The 19,812-nt window shown below is 44.1% G+C and overlaps 1 protein-coding gene across 1 annotated transcript in view; it reads left to right on the forward strand.

The window, feature by feature from the left end:
- Positions 1-7: 7 nt before the first annotated feature.
- Positions 8-19,812, forward strand: part of KIAA0319 (KIAA0319 ortholog) — a 61,485-nt gene continuing 41,680 nt past the window's right edge. Inside the window, 6 exon segments of the mRNA XM_045057056.1 lie at positions 8-146; positions 241-382; positions 3,204-3,296; positions 4,803-5,445; positions 5,998-6,085; positions 7,154-7,391. Of these exon segments, the coding sequence (XP_044912991.1) occupies positions 5,344-5,445; positions 5,998-6,085; positions 7,154-7,391 (428 nt within the window). The 5' untranslated portion in view covers positions 8-146; positions 241-382; positions 3,204-3,296; positions 4,803-5,343.

The following is a 19,812-nucleotide window of genomic DNA, read 5'->3' on the forward strand; positions in this document are numbered from 1 at the left end:
GTTGAGCCCAGCCTCCACAGAGAAGAGGCCGGTTCTGGCCCCCCATGGAGCGCGGAGCATAGCAGCCCTTGCCTTCCCACTAGCGTCGTCCCCGGCGTCCACCCCATCTGAGCCACCTGTGTCTCCCACCGCTGCTCCCAGGACAGGTAACAGCACTGCTCCTAGTACAGCCGGAAGAAAAGTACAAAAACGTGCTGTAGGAGTGTTGTGGCAGCTTTCAAGTTTACTCGTTCCCCCCAGGCGCATCGTTGAGTGTGTCCTAGAAACGGTGCTTACACACCAGGCGTGAAAAGACGAACACACGCTGTCTTTTGCCTCTGTGATCTACAGTGCAGGAAGTGAGACTGACAGACAGGGAGGTGGACAGTTTTCCTATCACCTGGTAAGTGCTGTGACAGGCAGCTGAGGGAGCAGGGGAGGCACCCGGCCTGCCCTCTCAGAAGGGCCGGGAAGCCTCTCCAGAGGCGGTAGCGCCAGGGTACAGCCAGCCGGCTAAAATGGGGTCGCTGCGTTGTTCGGGTCAAGGTGGCGACATGTGTAATAATAGCGATGACTGTTCAGTGAGCACTTAACCGAGCGCCGGGAACCATGCTTAGCATTTCCTGCCCATCACCTCATTCGTTGCCTGTGGAAGAGAGCAGAGGTTCAGGGGGGCTCAGGCGACACTTTGGGAGAGCTGTAAGGAGACCGTTCTGGCGGGAACTGATTTACGTGAATGAGAGGGAACCAAGGCGTGAGTCTACAGTGGTGAGCAGGGCAAGATTTTGAAAGATCTGTAATCTGTGCTGAGGAATTGATGCTTCATTGGGTAAGTAGAGAGAATCTCTGAATGACTTTAGGCAGGAAAATGAAATGATCGGGTTTGTTTCAAGAAAGTAGTTGACTGGAGGCAAGAAGATCCCTGAGGACCGGAGGGAGTGATTGCAGGGCTGAAGAGAAGAAACCAGATTCGAGCGCTATCAGCTGGAGTCAGTGGGATTTGAAGAGTGGTTGACCGGCAGGACGGAAGAAGCAGGACCCTGAGACCGATGGGCAGCTGAAGACGAAGCACCAGCAGCCATTGGCATAGAGGTGACTACTGCAGGCTTAGGGCCCAGATCTGACCTTCCAGGGCGGCTGGTGGGTGAGCTAGGGAGAGGCCTGCGAGGAACTTTGGAGACCTCCCTTCTTTAGGAGTTGGAAGAACAGAAGGAGCCTACAGAGAAGCAGGACGTCAAGAGAAGGGCATGGACAGCAGGAAGGAAAGAGAGACTTCTAAGTAGGAAGAGGTCATGAAAGAGCCAGAGGCCGCAGGGATCAGGGCGAGTGCTGAAAAGCTCCCATGAGATTCCCTAATAAGGAAGGTGTTAGAGACCTTGTTTCCTAGGCCATTCAGTGGGCACTGTACCCTGGGGTGACCCTCTCTGCCTGGTCACTTACTTTGATCCTCGGCGTCAGTAGACAGAAAGGTAATGGCAGAAGAGAAGCTGTGTGGTATATTGGAAAGGACACCAGCTGGGAATTAGGATCCGTGGGTTCTTTTTTCTTTCTTTCTTTCTTTTTCATGTTTATTTATTTTTGAGAGAGAGAGAGAGAGACAGAGCACAAGCAGGGGAGGGGCAGAGAGAGAGGGAGACACAGAATCTGAAGCAGGCTTCAGGCTCTGAGCTATCAGCACAGAGCCCTGCACAGGCTCAAACTCACGAAATGTGAGATCGTGACCTGAGCTGAAGTCGAGTGCTTAACTGACTGAGCCACCCAGGCGCCCCGGATCTGTGGGTTCCAATAGCACTATTGCATGGAACTGCTGGAAGGTTAGACGAATTGATCATTTTAAAGCCCTTGGGACCGTGCTTGGTACAGTGTGATCTGCTTTGTGTGTTTGTTGAAATAAATACATTTAAAATAATTAAGTTTTGGTGGCTCTATTTTTACTAATTATTCGTACAACCTTGAGCAGTGTAATTACTTTGCCTTTCTAGGGCGCAGTTCCTGCGTCTTTAACATGATAGGTTTAGACCAGTGTCCCTTCTGGGTCCACAGTTGCTTGACTTTCAGGGCAAAGAATCAGTAGAAATGATGGGTAAGAGGAGATCCGCAGAGAAGCTCGGGAGGTGCCTGCAGCTGGTGTAGGAAGGTACTGGAAGGACTGGGTACTGACAGACAGAAGAGGAGCAGATTTAGTGAGCCACCCATCCAACGCCTCCACTTACCTAAGATCTCTAAAGAGCACTCAGCTTTAAAAAAAAAAAAATCTTCGCTTTTCTCCCTGTGACATCCTGACATCTCTCGGTTGTATTTTACAAGTGAGACTAACACCCAGTGGCGTCTCACCAATTGAATACATCAGTGTTCTGTTGGTTATGGAGACGGTAAATGAACAGTGTTCTGAGTGCTCATCTAGTGGATAAGCGCTTTTGATGAGAGTGAATGTTCCTGCTGCCTGAGTTAAAATAGCTCTTTCATATGGAGGTTGACCGGGTTTACTCTTAGAAAGGTTCCAAGAGCAAGGCCATTAGCGACAATTCATGAGGCTGCTATCAGAGGAACTGAGCAGGGGGCGCCTGGGTGGCTCAGTCAGTTGAGCGTCTGACTTCGGCTCAGGTCATGATCTCGTGGTTTGTGAGTTCGAGCCCCGCGTCGGGCTCTGTGCTGATGGCTCGGAGCCCGGAGCCTGCTTCGGATTCTGTGTCTCCTCCTCTCTCTGCTCCTCCCCTGCTCATGCTCTGTCTCTCTCTGTCTCTCAATGATAAATAAACATTAAAAAAAAATTAAAAAAAAAAAGAAGAACTGAGCAGTGTGTGACTAATGATACAGAAACACTCATGATTACACTCCATTTTTTAATAAAAACAGCACACACCAGGGAGGTAAGAGGAGCTTGATGGTAGGAAGGAAAATAGATTCCACCCACAGTACCCGACCTGTTCTGTACAACCTTGTTATCCAATGCCGTGCTCACCCAATCCAAATCATTATTTTCTTCACCTTGTCAACTCACATAGATGGCTTAAAATTTACGAAGTCTGTTCTGCAACAGAATGCGAGTCATGGCTCAGTTCCTAGCCAGAGGAAAAAAGTGTCTTCAATAAATCACAGGAGGAACTACTAGAAAAATATATGTTATTTTATCTTGTGGCTACTAAGAAATAATCTGTTGCAGGGAAGCAATATAACATCACTATCATATATAAAGGAATGTACTATTTCTAACCAACTTTTAGTGAAACAACTGGTGTCCACTGGAGATAATCTAATAACTTTACCAGAAAATGAAGTTGAACTGAAGGCTTTTGTTGTGCCGGCGCCTCCCGCAGGTGAGAGTTTGACTTTCCTGTGTGACCCCAGGGGCCCCTTAGCTGGGTTGCTCTTAACTGGTCTTTACAGGTACTTTACAGCAGGGATTCATTTTCACAACACTGTGTGAGGTCACGACTGAAGGTTTGGGAGTCATGGCGAGGCTTTGGTGGTCATAAGCATTGAATCTTAACTGAAGTAGTTTAGGGGCGCCTGGGTAGCTCAGTCGGTCAAGCGTCTGACTTCAGCTCGGTTCATGATCTTGTGGTCCATGAGTTCAGTCCCCGCGTTGGGCCCTGTGCTGACAGCTCAGAGCCTAGAGCCTGCTTCTGATTCTGCGTCTGCCACTCTCTCTGCCCCCCTGCCGCTTATGCTCTGTCTCTCTCTCTCTCTCTCTCTCTCTCTCTCTCTCTCTTTCTCTCTCAAAAATGAATAAATGTTAAAAAATAAAAAACACCATACTGAAGTAGTTTCAAATGGAGAAAGAGTATGGGAAACTCATATAGGACACGCCCCTTAATTGGTCCAGACAGAAAGCCATGCATTACTGAAGAGGCAAAGCAAGAGACGTGTTCGAGCAGGAGAGGTTTCCACATCCCAGAGTCCGACCTGTGGTAACCCCCTGCGGAGAGGGGGCAGGAGGGGGCACGAAGCTGTTTTCAGCTACTGCGGTGTGGGCAATGGGGCTCTGAGGTACTCAGGATGCCTCACACCACCTCTTCCAAAAATGTTTCTCAAAATGCCCTTTCTTCTGCTTGTCCTATGCCCTACTATTCAGCAAACATGGGAGCCATCCCTCTGACCTGTCAAAGGCATTCTTTCTTAAGGTATATTCGTTCGTAGGGTGTTGGATGTTCTCATTCAGGTTAGTCCCTTCATCTGTCCCCTGCCCCCGTCACATATGGGTCAAAATTTAAACAGAGATGATAATATTTGGCATTTCCTTTAATCCTGTTACTGAGATACTTTGTACTTGAACTAGCATCTCACTGTGGGAGACAACTTCATCTTTATACAGAAGAGTTTAATCTGTTTCTACGTCCTTCAGTAAACCCCCGTGACGGATGAAACAAATGGAAATCTCCTTGCCTTTTATTAAAAGGAGAAAAAGTACAGTGGGTTATATACTGTGTTGAAATCTATCTATCTATCTATCTATCTACCTACCTACCTACCTACCTATGTATCTAGCTATCTTTCTATGTATCTATAGTCACCCTGAAAGGAAAGGAAAGTCATCAAATGCTAACTATGAGATCAGGGAGATTTTTTTTTCCTTTTTCTTTTTTTCTACTTTCCACATTTCATGAATTTTCTGTAAGCTGTGTGTTTCCCTACTAAAACAGAAATTTTCCATTAGAAAGATAGAGAAACTTGCTATTTCTTAGTTGAAAGCTGGTTTCAGGATATGTCCGGCATCTCTTCTGCTGGAATTAGGGCCGTCCTCTCCTTTCCTCTGCCCAGATTGTATATAGTAACTTTTCAGAATTTATGACTACTCACTCGTATTCCTTTTTTGCTCTCAGAGACCACGTACAGCTATGAATGGAGCTTGCTAAGCCACCCGGTAGACTCCGAGATGAAATAAACGAAAGACACATGCAAATGCTTAGTCTCTCTCAAATAAGTAACTGGAGACTGGCCGGATATGACAGCACGCCACAGAATTCAGTTCACACTTGAGCTGCTGACCCCTGAAGTCTGTTTTACGATTGAGATCAGAAGGAGGATACAAATGAGTCAAGTCACAACCATGTAGATGGGCAGATGGTGAAATGTCAGAATCTCTGTTGAGGTTAAAAAGCCTGTGTTCTAAGTCTCCCTCTCTCGGTAGAGGTAGAGGCATTCTGGTCATCTCTGCTCCGCGAGCAGCCACGTTTCTAGAACTGCCAGAGGTTTGATTCCCACACACGGATGCTTTGGCCATCACGTACTGCTCCAAGATGTCAGCACCTCACGAGAGGAAACGCGCCCCCTTCCTGGCCCGGAAGGATGAATGAACTGCCTCAGCTGCTAGAGGATCTGGTTTCCCACCTGTGATTATCTCGTCCTTGTTCGCGAGACCCCATGGCCGTGGGTGCTGTGCAAGCTCACGTCGGCCTCGAGTCACTGGGCATGGTTCCTCCGAGCGTGGCCCCCAGGCTGCTGATGGCCGACTCCCCAGAGCGAGTAAAAAGGCGTGATTCCCTTGCACACGAGTTTAAGAACTGCCCCCCTCGGCCAGCCCCCCTCACTTACGCCCCTCACTTACAGCCCGGGAACACCTGTAGCTCAGCTGCAGGCCTTTCTGGGGGGCAGATGGCCTCTTCAGTGTGACGGGGCACAGGCTTCACACCTGTGGCCATGTCTGCAGGGCTCCGATGAGGCTGTGTCCTGAGCCCCTGTGCTGTGCTCACTTCAGGAGGAATGGCTTTTCCGATAGTTTAGGATTTTTTTTTTTTTAAGTATATTTATTTTGACGGAGAGAGAGAGAAGACATGAGTCGGGGGAGGGGCAGAGAGAGAAGGAGAGAGAATCTCATGCAGGCTCTGAGCTGTCAGCACGGGGCCCACCGTGGGACTTGAACTCACGAACCATGAGATCATGACTTGGGCCGAAGTCAAGAGCCGGACGTTTAACCGACTGAGCCACCCATGCACTCCAGTATCTTAGGACTTCTGAGGCAACGGTCCCATTATGTCTTTTGAGCGTTTACCTGTGTAGCTTTTATTTCTGTTGCAGTTGTCAGCAGGACTTGACGCGTTCAAAGTAGCAGTTTCCAGTGAAAATGCCTTTGGAGAAGGATACGTCAGTGTCACTGTTCAGCCAGGTAGGCCCCTGTAGGAGAATGGCCTCGTGTCGTACAGGTGTATCTCTGTTTTTGGTGCCCGAATAAAACGGTAATGGATTTTTTATTTTTTACATTTGGCTCTACTATAGAGAAAATAAGCGACAACGATGTGGTGTGTTTTTTGGTTTCCTTTCTCCATTCTGTGTTTCTCAGTACTTGCTCAACTCTGCTATTTAAAGCCGCCCTTAGGTTTCTCTGTCCGGCATTTGCTCCTGTCACCCCTCCACCCCCTTCCTTGTGACTCCGCCTTACCTGCCGCGGAAGGCTTTTTCAGATAGGGTCGGCTAAGCCCCCGAGGGGCCAGGGGAGGCACGCAGTGGGCTTTCGGGCTGCCACCAGCCCCCGGGTCAGTGCATCTGTGGGAATTAGAGACAGGTGTACCCTCGTCCGGGTGGGCCACCTGTGTGCCCGCTCCGCCTCCCAGCCATTCCCCCAGGGGCTCAAAACTCCCCTCTGTCGGAGGAGCTGGAACCGTACTCCGTTGCTCCCTTTCGGCACCTACTGTCCACGTTCCGCGATAAAGCCCGGGGTTGTTATTACCCAGGTTATTATTACCTGGTTCTCACCATGTCCCCTGAGCCGGGACTCAGCCTGCAAAAATGTAAACCTGCAAACAAGCTCCTAAATTGACCGGAAGGTTGCAAAACTTGAGGAAGTACTCTCCACAGCTGAGGCCTGTGGGATAGACACCTTCTTGACAGGACATTTTATAACCAACTTTTTAAAAAAAAACATTTTTTTTTAATGTTTATTGACTTTTGAGAGAGAGACAGAGTGTGAGTGGGGGAGGAGCAGAGAGAGAGAGAGAGAGAGAGGGAGACACAGAATCGGAAGCAGGCTCCAGGCTCCGAGCTGTCAGCACACAGCCCGACACGGGGCTCGAACTCACGAACCCTGAGATCATGACCTGAGCTGAAGTCGGACGCTTAACCGACGGAGCCACCCTGGTGCCCCTATAACCAACTTTTAAAAAGCAGATGCTATACTGGGGTTATGATATACACACACATAGCAGGCTCAGCCAGTGTCCCTTTCTCTGTCATACAGCCAGAAGAGTCAACCTGCCCCCCACGGCAGTGATTTCTCCCCAGATGCAAGTGCTCACCCTGCCTTTGACGTCAGCATTCATCGACGGCAGCCATGGGTATCTGGGACAAGTCAGGGTCTCTCCGCCCCGTGGGCCACGAGGTTTATCAGTGCTCCTTGTGGAGGCCGGGAGACCTCGCACACCAGTGTGGATACGTGAGCGTCTTCCTCACGGGGCATGTAGCTCCCAGCCCTTCAGGTGCCTCGTCACGGCCTTTGTCTCATGTGTGTCTCACTTGTCTGTGGAAACTTCTTCGGGGCCCAGCCATTGGATTTGGAATTAAAGCCATTGTTAGCACATCTCCTTTTGACGTAGCGAATGAGATGAACAACAGGAAAATCACTTTAATGCACACAAGAGGGGTTGCCTTCGTCCAGGGTGGGTTGTGTTGTGTTAATTCAGTCAGAGTTCGTTCCTTCTCTTACACGTGGAAGGGGCCCCTGTGTGACTACAGACATTCGTGCAAATGACAGTGGATGGAAAACATCCCCTACGTTTGACAGTACGTTCGTATAGATAGATCGAGATATAGGACAGTGTATGACAAAGTATGATCAGTCTCAGTGTGACCGGTATTTGCATATGTGTGCAGTTAATCACAAAGCTAATACCAGATCCTGTAAAGAATAGATCCTTGGTTGTTGGAAGGAGAGTACTTGTCAGCCGCTAATGCAGTTCCATTTTGCAAATATACAGAATTCCCACTGATGTGATCATTTGTGTCTATTCAGATATCACTATCCACATTTCCCTCTTCACAACCTGAAAAAAAAAGCATATTTCAGATGAAACTATTTACATGAGGACATGTACTGCATTTTGATTTCTCTAATTCAGGACGACTCAGGTACAGGAAACTGTTTGGGATTATTCGTGTGTCGCACCAACTAGTTCTTTCTTTAACTGAATTAAATGCAGCTGACTCCCTTCCGGGTCTAAATGTCTGTGATTCTGTGTGGCCCGTTTTGTTCTCTTTCGAAGCAGAAATGGGCAGTCTTCTTATAAGGTACTACCTTTCTTTGGATTTACACCTCAATGATCAGGGTTGTAAAAGGTGTCGCATAAAATACGTATAAGTGTCTCTTAGTTCTTTATGAATCTGTCAGTTCAGATACCTCTGTCAGATCATCAGAAGGGTATCATGTTCTAGGGAAAAAGCATTTCAGTGTGCTTCATCTGTTTGACTCCTGTTTTTTGTTGTTGTTGTTGTTGTTGTTTTAAAAAGCAAAGCACCTGTCAGTGTGTTTTTTTAAGATTCACAACCGAGCGCAAACAGCCCTCTCAAATCTGGTGGAAATTCGGGAGAACAACAGTGATGATAGTCCAGGGAGAAGAAGAAATCCCCCTGGTAGCACATAATACACGGCCATTGGTATCTGTGTAATTACGCGATTTCATACAAAAACAAATTGAAGCATGAGGACTGTAAATTACAAAACTGTACGGTTCTTGCATTTCATTCTAGGTTTCACTTACTTTTAAATCTCTCTAGAAAGTCCAGACGACATGAGAATAGTGAGTTATCGCTGGGAAGGAATTAACGGCCCCTTCCGAGAGGAGACCCCCGCCAAGTCCCCCGTCTGTCTAACCTTGTTCCCAGAAACTATACTTTCAGGCAAGTGGTTCCCCCACCTTTACTGTGCTTCCTCGTACTTATGTGTTGACTAGTTCCTTGGATCGATGCCTATAAAACATACTGTGCTGCTTCTCATTTCAGTCGGGAGGCGGGGTGGATTTGGTTTCCTTGGGGGTTTTGGGTGGCAGCGACTTGAGACTGAAGTCCTCACTGATGGATGTGTATGATAAGTGCTGGCTTGTTGGAGACGTTTGGTTTTGGTTGTCAGGAATGGTATGTTGCTGGCATATTTAAAAAAAATTTTTTGTAATGTTCATTTATTTTTGGGAGGGAGATAGAGTGTGAGTGGGGGAGGGGCAGAGAGAGAGAGGGAGACCCAGAATCCGAAGCAGGCTCCAGGCTCTGAGTTGTCAGCACAGAGCCCGACGCGGGACTTGAACCCATGAACCACGAGATCATGACCTGAGCTGAAGTCGGATGCTTAACCTACTGAGCCATCCAGGCGCCCCTCACATCTTTTTGCTGTGTCGAGTTCTGTAAGAGAAAGTTTGTGTCTTCAGAGTCAAAGTGAGGCAGCGTATGATTTATCTGTTTTCTCTGTTTCTTTTCATAACTCAATTTTTATTTTTTTAAGTGTACTTATTTTGAGAGAGAGCGTGCACGCATGTGCAGGGGAGGGGCAGAGAGAGGGAAAGCAGGCTCCGGTGCCGTAAGCACAGAGCCCAAAGTGGGGCTTGAAGTCACAAACTGTGAGATCATGACCTGAGTCGAAATCAAGAGTCAGACACTTAACCAACTGAGCCACCCAGGCGCCCCTGTGATTTGTTCCTTTTTATTCCTGATTACTATTCCAACGTATGGATGTACCACAATGTATTTATCCTTCCATCTAGTATGGATAGTATGAACATCTGTACTGTTTACAGCCTTAAAAACATTAAAAAAATTTTTTTTATGTTTATTTTTGAAGGAGAGGGAGAGACCAAGCGTGAGCTGGGGAGGGGCACACAGAGAGAGACACACACACGCGCGCGCACACACACACACACACACACACACACACACGGAGACACAGAATCCAAAGCAGTCTTCAGGCTCCAAGCTGTCAGCACAGAGCCTGACGTGAGGCTTGAACACATGAATTGTGAAATCATGACCTGAGCCCAAGTTAGATGCTTAACTGACTATGCCACCCAGGCACCCCAGGCTGTTTACAGCTGTAAATTACCTGTAATAGCTTTGAGCTATTACAAATAAAGCTATTTATTTGTTACAAATAAATAGCTGTAATAGCTATTACCTGTAATAGCTTTGAGCTATTACAAATAAAGCTGCCATTAATATTTGTTATAAGTCTTTGTGTGGACAGATATTTTTATTTCGGGGGGGTAAGTTATCCAAGAGTGGAAAGGTCAGGTTCTGTGGTGAGTTTAAGTTTAATATTTTAAGAAATGGCCAAATTCTTTCCTGAGGTGGGTGTAGTATTTTACAATCCCACCTTCCGTGTATGAGAGTTCCAGTCTCCACATCCTCACCAGTACTTTTTAATTTCATCTAATTTGATGGGTGGTAGTGTCTCATTATGGTTTTAATTTGCATTTTCCTGATGGCTAATGATATTAAGCATATTTTCAGGTGCTTATTGACCATTCATATAACTTTTTAAGGTTTTTTTTTTATTACATTTATTTGTTTTTGAGAGAGAGAGTGAGACAGAGTGTGAGCAGGGGAGGGGCAGAGAGAGGAGACAGAAACTGAAGCAGCCTCCAGGTTCTGAGCTGTCAGCACAGAGCCTGACGCAGGGCTTGAGCTCACGAACCATGAGATCATGACTTGAGCCAAAGTCGGATGCTCAACCGAGGCGCCCCCATTCATATAACTTCTTTTGGGAAGTATCCTTTTCCTATTTTATTTTTTAAATACCCTTTTATTTTTTTTAAGTAAACTAACCCCAATGTGGGACCTAAACTCATGACCCCAAGACCAAGAGTTTCAATGCTCTATTGACTGAGCCGGTCAGGTGCCCCTCCTTTTCTTATTTTGAAAATTGTATTGGCTGGGGCGCCTGGGTGGTGCAGTCGGTTAAGCGTCCGACTTCAGCCAGGTCACAATCTCGCGGTCCGTGAGTTCGAGCCCCACGTCGGGCTCTGGGCTGATGGCTCAGAGCCTGGAGCCTGTTTCCGATTCTGTGTCTCCCTCTCTCTCTGCCCCTCCCCCGTTCATGCTCTGTCTCTCTCTGTCCCAAAAATAAATAAAAAAACGTTCGAAAAAAAAAAAAAAGAAAATTGTATTGGGGTATGTGAGTGGCTCAGTTGGTTGAGGGTCCAACTCTTGATTTTGGCTCAGGTCATGATCCCAGGGTCATGGGATCAAGCCCCGCATGGGGCTCTGCGCTTAGTGTAGAGCCTGCTTGAGAGTCTCCCTCTGCCCCCTCCTCTGTTCACACTCATGCACACGTGCTCTCTCATAAATAAATAAATAAATAAATAAATAAATAATAAATAAATGAAATTGTAATTTTGTTCCTATTTAGTTGTAAGAGTCTATATATTCTGAAGTAGTACGTTCATTATTTTGTTTTGTTTTATTTTATTTTATTTTATTATGTTTATTTAGTTTGAGAGAGTGAATGAACAGAGGAGGGGCGGAGACAGAGAATCCCAAGCAGGCTTTGCACTGTCAGCGCAGAGCCTGATGCAGGGCTCAATCCCATGAACCATGAGATCATGAGCTGAGCCGAAATCAAGAGTTGGTTGCTTAACTGACTGAGCCACCCAGGTGCCCTGAAACAAGTTTATTATTTTATATATGTGTTGTGGATATTTTCTGCCAGTATGTGACTTTTTATTAATCTTTCAAAGAGGAAAAGTTTTGAATTTCTATCAGGTGTGATTCATCAATTTTTTTTTCTTTTTTTTCATGCTTTTTGTGTTCTGTTTTAAGTAACCATTGCCTATCCCAAGACTGCAAAGATTTCCTATGGTTTTTTCCTAGAACTTTTGTAGTTCTAGGTTTTATATTCAGATCTAGGATCTATTTTGAGTTATTTTTATGTATTGTGTGATATTTTTGAATGTTAAATCAACCTTGTGTTCATGGGTTAAATGCTGTATGGTCATTATATCCTTTTCGTTTAGCCTTAGATTAAACTTACTACTATTTTGCTAAGGGTTTTTTGTCTTCATGAAAGGTATTGGTCTATGCCTTTCTCTTCTTGCAATGTCTTTCTCAACTTAGGGTCTGAGGATCACACTTGCCTATTAAAACAAGCTGGCTTCTTCTCTTTCTGAAACATTTGTGAACAGCTGGTGGTATTTCTTCTTGAATATTTTATAGAATTCACTGGTAAAATCAGCTGGGCCTGGAATTTTCTTTTTGGGAAAGTTTTTCTGGTTTTGTTTTAAATGGATGCTATTTATTATTTTTTTACATGTTTATTTATTTATTTTTTGAGAGTGAGAGAGTGTGAGCAGGATAGCGGCAGAGAGAGAGGGGGAGAGAGAATCCCAAGTAGGCTCTGTGTTGTCAGCACAGAGCTCCACGCGGGGCTCAATCTCATGGACTGAGAGATCGTGACCTGAGCCAAAACCAAGAGTCAGATGCTTAATGGACAGAGCTACCCAGATGCCCTTCTTTTTGGAAAAGTTTTGGGTAACAAATGCAGTTTTTAAAATAGTTGTAAGGCTGTTTAGGTTTTCTGTTTTTGTTTTTTTTCTTGTGGTTTGTGGTAAGTTGCATTTTTCAAGAATTCTGCCTGTTCATCTGAATTGTCAGATTTGTTGGTTCAAAGGATTTCATAAGTATTTTCATATTATCCTTTCATGTCTGTAGGGTCTGTGGTGATAACCCCATCTTCATTTCCACCATTGGTGATTTGTGTTCTCTTTTCTTCTTGATCAGTGTGATTAAGGTTTTTGTTAATTTTGTTTATATTTTCAAACTAATTATTAACATAACTAGAGCTTTGCTTATTTTGTCTGTTTTTTAATTTGTTGATTTCTGCTCTTATCTCTACTATTTCTTTACTTCTGTTTACTTTGGTTTACTTTGCTCTTCTTATAAATTCTTAGACCAGAATCTTGGATCATTCATATTAGAGCTTCCTTGAATGTCTATAAAGCTTTTAAAACTATAATTTTCCTCCACTATTTGCCTGTAGCATAAACATTTTGGTTTACTACATTTTTAAGATCTCATATACCACTTTAAGAATCCAGTGATTTCAAAGAAAGAGCATATATTCGTACTTCTGTGAAATCCATCCATGGGTCTATCAGTGCATCCATATATTTATAAATCTTCTGAAGTCTGACTAGGATGTTTTAAAAAATATATTTTTTTAATGTTTATTTACTTTTGAGAGAGACAGAGACAGAGTGTTAGTGGTGGAGGGGCAGAGAGAGGGAGATACAGAATCTGAAGCAGGCTCCAGGCTCTGAGCTGTCAGCACAGAGCTTGACCTGGGGCTTGAACTCATGGACTGCGAGATCATGACCTGAGCTGAAATCAGATGCCCAACCGACTGAGCCACCCAGTCGCGCCAGAGTCTGACTAGGTTAAGAAGCTCCCAAGCATCTGACTGATTCATCTCTGGAGCATTTTAAATTGTATGTATGTTGTGAAAACTCCTGTTCTGGTTTATGTGTAATATCAGTTTAAGAAGCACTCTACTGCATTAGTATAGCTATCATTTAAAAACTGGAAAACAGCACGTGTTGGTGAGGCTATGACGAAATGGGAGCCCTTGTGCATTGCTGGTAGGAACGTGAAGTTATGCAGCTGCTTGGAAGACAGTTTGGCAGTTCCCCAAAAGAGTAAACCTAGAATGGCCGTATCTGCAGTCTCACTTGTAGGTATGTGTACCCAGAAGAATCGACAGCAGGATTCGTGCTTGCATACCGTCTGAGTCTGTTTGGACGATTACAGCAAAAGTACTAGAGTCTGGGTGGCTTATAAATGACAGAAATTTGTTCCTCATAGTTCTGGAGGCTAGGCAGTCCAAGGTTAGGGTGCCGGCAGCTTGGGTGTCTGGTGAGGGTCCGTTTCCTCGTTCATAGACAGCCACTTTCTCGCTGTGTCCTCACATGGCAGAAGGATTGAGAAAGGGGTAAGGGAGCTCTCTGAGGTCTCTTTTACAAGGGCACCGATCCCATTCTCTGCCGTAATGATCTAATCACCTCTTGAAGGCCCCACTTCGAAGTACCAATCACATCAGGGATTAGGTTTCATCATACGAATTTGGGGGGGGAGACACAAATATTCCGTCTGTAACATGCACCAATGTTCATAGCTGCATTCCTCATAATAGCCAAAAGGTGGGACAGCCAAAATGTCCATCCACAGATGAAGGGGTCAGCAAAATGTGGTACACGCATATAATGGAATATTATTCAGCCTCAGAAAACGAAATTCTGACATATACTATAACATGGATGAACCTCAAAGACATTAGGTGAAGTGAATGAAGCCATTCACAAGGGACAGACGATCCCACTTACATGAGGTAGAGTAGACGAATTCATAGAGATAGAAAGCAGAATAGTGGTCGCCTTGGGCGGGGGGGATGGGAGAGGGGAAATGTGGAGTTAGTGCTTAATGGATACAGAGTTTCAGTTTGGGATGATGACAAAGTTCTGGAAATGGATGGCCATAGGGATTACACAATAGTGTAAATGTACTTAATACCACTGAATTACATAGTTAAAAATAGTTAAAATGGTACTTTTTGTTTTATATATTCTTCACCATACTAAAAGAGAGAGAGACAAAGAAAGACAGACAGAAAGACAGACTTAGCTAGTTCTGCAAGCTTATTTTATTATTAAGAGTGGATCTCGAGGAATCTGTAGGCTCTGTGAAGGCTGGGTGAGCAGCCACATGGGGCATCCAATGCTCATGTATGGCTTTTTTTTTTTTTTAACTTTATTTTTTTTTTAGAGCAGTTTTAGGTTTTACAGTAAAATTGACAGGAAGATGCAGAGATTTCCCACATGCCTTCTGCCCTGACCTATGCATAGCTGCCCCCATCATGAACATCATTCGCAAGCATTGTATGTATTTTACCCAGGATGAGTCAACACTAATGCATCCTAATCAGTTGAAGCCTATAGTTCAAGCCTACAGCCTTAGGGTTCCTTCTTGCTGTTGCACATTCTATGGGTTTGGACAAATGTGTAATGGCAGATGGCTATCATAATCTCATACATCGATATCGCGCAGGTATCTATCGTGTTCTCTCCCCAAAAACCCTCTGTGCTCCACTAATTCATCTGTCTCCCCTGCCCCCTCTCTGGTGAACACTGATCTTTTTACTGTCTTCATAGTTTTGTCTCTTCCAGAATGTCATATACTCAGAATTGTGCAGTAAGTAGCCTTCTCAGATTGGCTTCTTTTACTTCGTAAAGTGCATTTATGGCTCTTCTTTGCCCTTTCATGGCTTGATAGCTCATTTCTTTTTAGCACTGAGTCATATTCCATTGTCTGGATGGACCACAGTTTATTTCTCCATTGACCCAATGCAAATAAAGCTGCCGTAAATATCCACGTACAGATTTTCGTGTGGACTTAAGCCTTCAGCTCCTTTGGGCAAATCCCAAGGAGTGTGAGTGCTGGATCATACGGTAAGAATATGTTCAGGTTTTGAAAGAAACCAGCAAGCCGTCTTGCAAAGTGGCTGGAGCTTTGGCTTTCCCACCTGCAGTGAAGGAGAGCTTTTCTACACCCTCACCAGCACTGGGTGCCATCAGAGTTTCGACTTTGGCCATTCAAACAGGTGTGTGGTGCTCTCTCATTGTTGTTTTAATTTGCATTTGCCCCGATGACGTGAGGTGGGGCCTCTTTTCCTGTGCCTGTTTGCCAACGGCATGTCTCTGGGGTGGGGTCTGTGTGTTTATTTTTAGTTTACCCCCTTGGCAAGGCAGTCACAGCTGGATCCAGAAGAGATACAGGGTTTCAAGAGACAAGTAATAATTGGGGAGTTAATAATAATATACTTTTCTTCTTATGGTAAGAATAAAGCAGGGGCGCCTGGGTGTCTCAGTTGGCTGAGCATCCGACTTCGGCTCAGGTCACGAACTCATGGTTTGTGGGTTCAAGCCCCGCATTGGGCTCTGTACTGACAGTGTGGAGCCTGCTTGGGCTTCATTCTCTCTCTCTCTCTCTCTCTCTCTCTCTCCCCCTCTCTCTCCCTCTCTCTCCCTCCCCCCTCCCTCCCCCTGTCCCTGCCCCGCTCTCTCTCCCTCTCTCAAATAAACTTAAGAAAAAAAAAAACCTTTAAAAGAGAATAATGCACATTTGCCATAAAAGTTTTTAAAAACTCATCATGGGGGCGCCTGGGTGGTGCAGTCGGTTAAGCGTCCGACTTCAGCCAGGTCACGATCTCACGGTCTGGGAGTTCGAGCCCCGCGTCAGGCTCTGGGCTGATGGCTCAGAGCCTGGAGCCTGCTTCCGATTCTGTGTCTCCCTCTCTCTCTGCCCCTCCCCCGTCCATGCTCTGTCTCTCTCTGTCCCCAAAATAAATAAACATTGAAAAAAAAAACAAAAAAACTCATCATGTATCTGTAATTAGAAAGAAAAAAATATCCCTCATAAGTCTGTCTGGAAATAAACACCCTTAACTGTATGGCATTTATGTTTATGGTCTTTTTTCTATACCTACATGAACTTAAAACATTTTTTTTCTTATTAGATCAAAATGTATAGGATGTTTAGAAGCTATCTTCTAGATTTTTTTTTTTTTTTTTTTTTTGATGTGTGGATTACATGCACATGGAGCAAATCTTCCAGGATTTTCTGGACTTGTTTAATTTTTTTTTTTTTTAATGTTTATTCATTTTTGAGAGAGAAAGACAGAACATGAGCAGGGAAGGGGCAGAGAGAGGGAGACACAGAATCCGAAGCAGGCTCCAGACTCCGAGCCGTCAGTACAGAGCCCTATGCAGGCTCAAACTCACAAAATGTGAGATCATGACCTGAGCTGAAGTCGGGTGCTTAACTGACTGAGCCACCCAGCCGCCCCTAGATTTAATGAAAATTTAAAAGTTTTATCTTTCACATCTAAGTTTTTATACTGTTGTGAGAGCCAGTCTAATTTTCCCCATATGGATAATCAGCCAGTTGTCCCAGTACCGTTTATTGGCTGGTCGGGCATATCTTTTCCCAGTCTGCAGGTCACAACTCTCAATTTCTCACACGTGTGTGGGTCTGCATTTGGATTCCATGTATCATGATTATCCACGTCAGTAAATATTCTGTAACATCATGTTTGGTGCTGTGCTGATACATGGTATTTTATCAATTGGGCCCCATTACCTTTTGGGATGAGCACTGGGTGTTGTATGGAAACCAATTTGACAATAAATTTCATATATTGAAAAAATAAATAAATAAACAAAAAATAAAGAGAAGAAAAAAAAGGAAAGAAAAAAAAATTGGGCCCCATTATTCAGTGTTTGGGCTAACATCCTTATAGTTAAATTTAGGAGTACAAGTAAAATCTCCAGTCAGAGTCCTGTATGTTTTTAAGGACTTTGTCATATGTTGCCAAATCATTGCTTCCTTTTATCTGAGGGTTTTACTAAGGTAGACTTGTGGGAGAGCTTCATCATATAAAACCTTGTGGGAACTTCAGGAAAATTATTATTAAAAGCCTTTCTCTAGCACTTATTTGTTGGGATAAAATTTATGTATAGTGAAATGTCACTTTACGAGGTACTTTTGATTCTTTTTTTTCCAAGTTTTTATTTAAATTGTACTTAGTTAACATAGAGCACAATATTGGTTTCAGGAGTAGAATTCAGTGATTCAACACTTACATACAACACGCAGTGCTTATCACAAGTGTCCTTTTTTTTTTTATCAAGAAACACACTCTTTTTTTTTTAACGTTTATTTTATTTTTGAGATAGAGAGAGACAGAGCATGAATGGGGGAGGGGCAGAGAGAGAGGGAGACACAGAATCGGAAGCAGGCTCCAGGCTCTGAGCCATCAGCCCAGAGCCCGACGCGGGGCTCAAACTCACAGACCGTGAGATCGTGACCTGAGCTGAAGTCGGACGCTTAACCGACTGAGCCACCCAGGCTCCCCACAAGTGTCCTTTTTAATACCCATCCCCCACCTAGCCCATTCCCTCCTCCCCCTCCATCAACCCTTAGTTTGTTCTGTATCGTTAAGAGTCTCTTATGGCTTGTTTCCCTTTCTTTTTTCCTCTTCCTTCCCTTATCTTCATCTGTTTTGTTTCTTAAATTTCACACATGAATGAAACACATGATACTTGTTTTTCTCTGACTGACTTAAATGGCTTAGCATAAAACGCTGTAGTTCCATCCACGTTGGAAATGGCGAGATTTCATTCTTTTTCATGGTTGAGTAGTATTCCATTGTGTATATATACCACCTTTTCTTCATTCATCAGTTGGTGGACATTTGGGCTCTCTCCATAGTTTGCTGTTGTTGATAATGCTGCTACAAATATTAGAGTTCAGTTGAATCTGTATTTTTGTATCCTTGAGTAAATGCCTAGTAGCGCAATTGCTGGGTCATAGGGTAGTTCTATGTTTTACTCTTTGAGGAAACTACATGCTGTTTTCCATGGTGGCTGCACCAGTTTGCATTCCCACGAACAGTATGAGAGGGTTCCCCTTTGTCCACATCCTCACCAACATGTGTGGTTTCTTGTGTTGTTAATCTTAGCCATTCTTATGGGTGTTAGGTGATAACTCATTGTACTTTTGATTTGCATTTCCCTGATGATGAATGATGTTGAACATCTTTTCATGTGTCTGTTGGCCATCTGTATGTCTTTAACGAATGTCTTTTCACATCTTCTGCCCATTCCTTAACTGGATTATTTATTTTTGGGGTGTTGAGTTGATAAGTTCTTTATAAATTTTGATACTAACCCTTTACCAGATATGTCATATGCAAATATCTTCTCCCATTCCGTCAGTTGCCTTTTAGTTTTGCTGATTGTTTCCTTCACTGTGCAGAAAGTTTTTATTTTGATGAGGTCCCGATAGTTCATTTTTGCTTTTGTTTCCCAGAGACGTGTTGAGTAAGAAATTGCTGCGGCCGAAGTCGGAGAGGTTTTTGCCTGCTTTCTCCTCTAGTATTTTGATGGCTTCCTGTCTTACGTTTAGGTCTTTCATCCATTTTGAGTTTATTTTTGTGTCTGGTGTAAGAAAGTGGTCCAGGTTCATTCTTCTGCATGTCGCTGTCCAGTTTTCCAAGCACCACTTGCTGAAGAGACTGTCTTTATTCCATTGGATATTCTTTCCTGCTTTGTCAAAGATTGGTTGGCCATATGTCTGTGGGTCCATTTCTGGGTTCTCTGTTCTGTTCCATTGATCTCAGTGTCTGTTTTTGTGCCAGTACCATACTGTCTTGATGATTACAGCTTTGTAATACAGCCTGAAGTCTGGGATTGTGATGCCTCCAGCTGTGGTTTTCTTCTTCAAAATTACTTTGGCTATTCAGGGCCTTTTGTGGTTCCATATGAATTTTAGGATTGCTTGCTCTAGCTCTGTATAGAATGCTGGTGTTATTTTGATAGGGATTGCATTGAATATGTAGATTGCTTTGGGTAGTATTGACATTTTAACAATATTTGTTCTTCCTATCCAGGAGCATGAAATCTTTTTCCATTTTTTGGTGTCTTCTTCAGTTTCTTTCATAAGCTTCTATAGTTTTCAGTGTACAGATTTTTCACCTGTTTGGTTAGATTTATTCCTAGGTATTTTATTATGATTTTTGGTGCAGTTGTAAATGGGATCGATTCCTTGATTTCTCTTTCTGTTGCTTCATTATTGGTGTATAGGAATGCAACCAATTTCTGTGCATTGATTTTTATATCCTTCAACTTTGCTGCATTCATGGATCAGTTCTAGCAAGTTTTTGGTGGAATCTTGGGTTTTCCATACAGAGTGTCATGTCAGCTGCAAAGAGTGAAAGTTTGGCCTCCTCCTGGCCTATTTGGATGCCTTTGATGTCTTTGTGTGGTCTGTTTGCTGAAGCTAAGACTGACAATACTATGTTGAATAACAGTG

The sequence above is a fragment of the Felis catus genome, chromosome B2 (assembly GCF_018350175.1).
Source record: "Felis catus isolate Fca126 chromosome B2, F.catus_Fca126_mat1.0, whole genome shotgun sequence".
Taxonomy (NCBI): Eukaryota; Metazoa; Chordata; class Mammalia; order Carnivora; family Felidae; genus Felis; species Felis catus.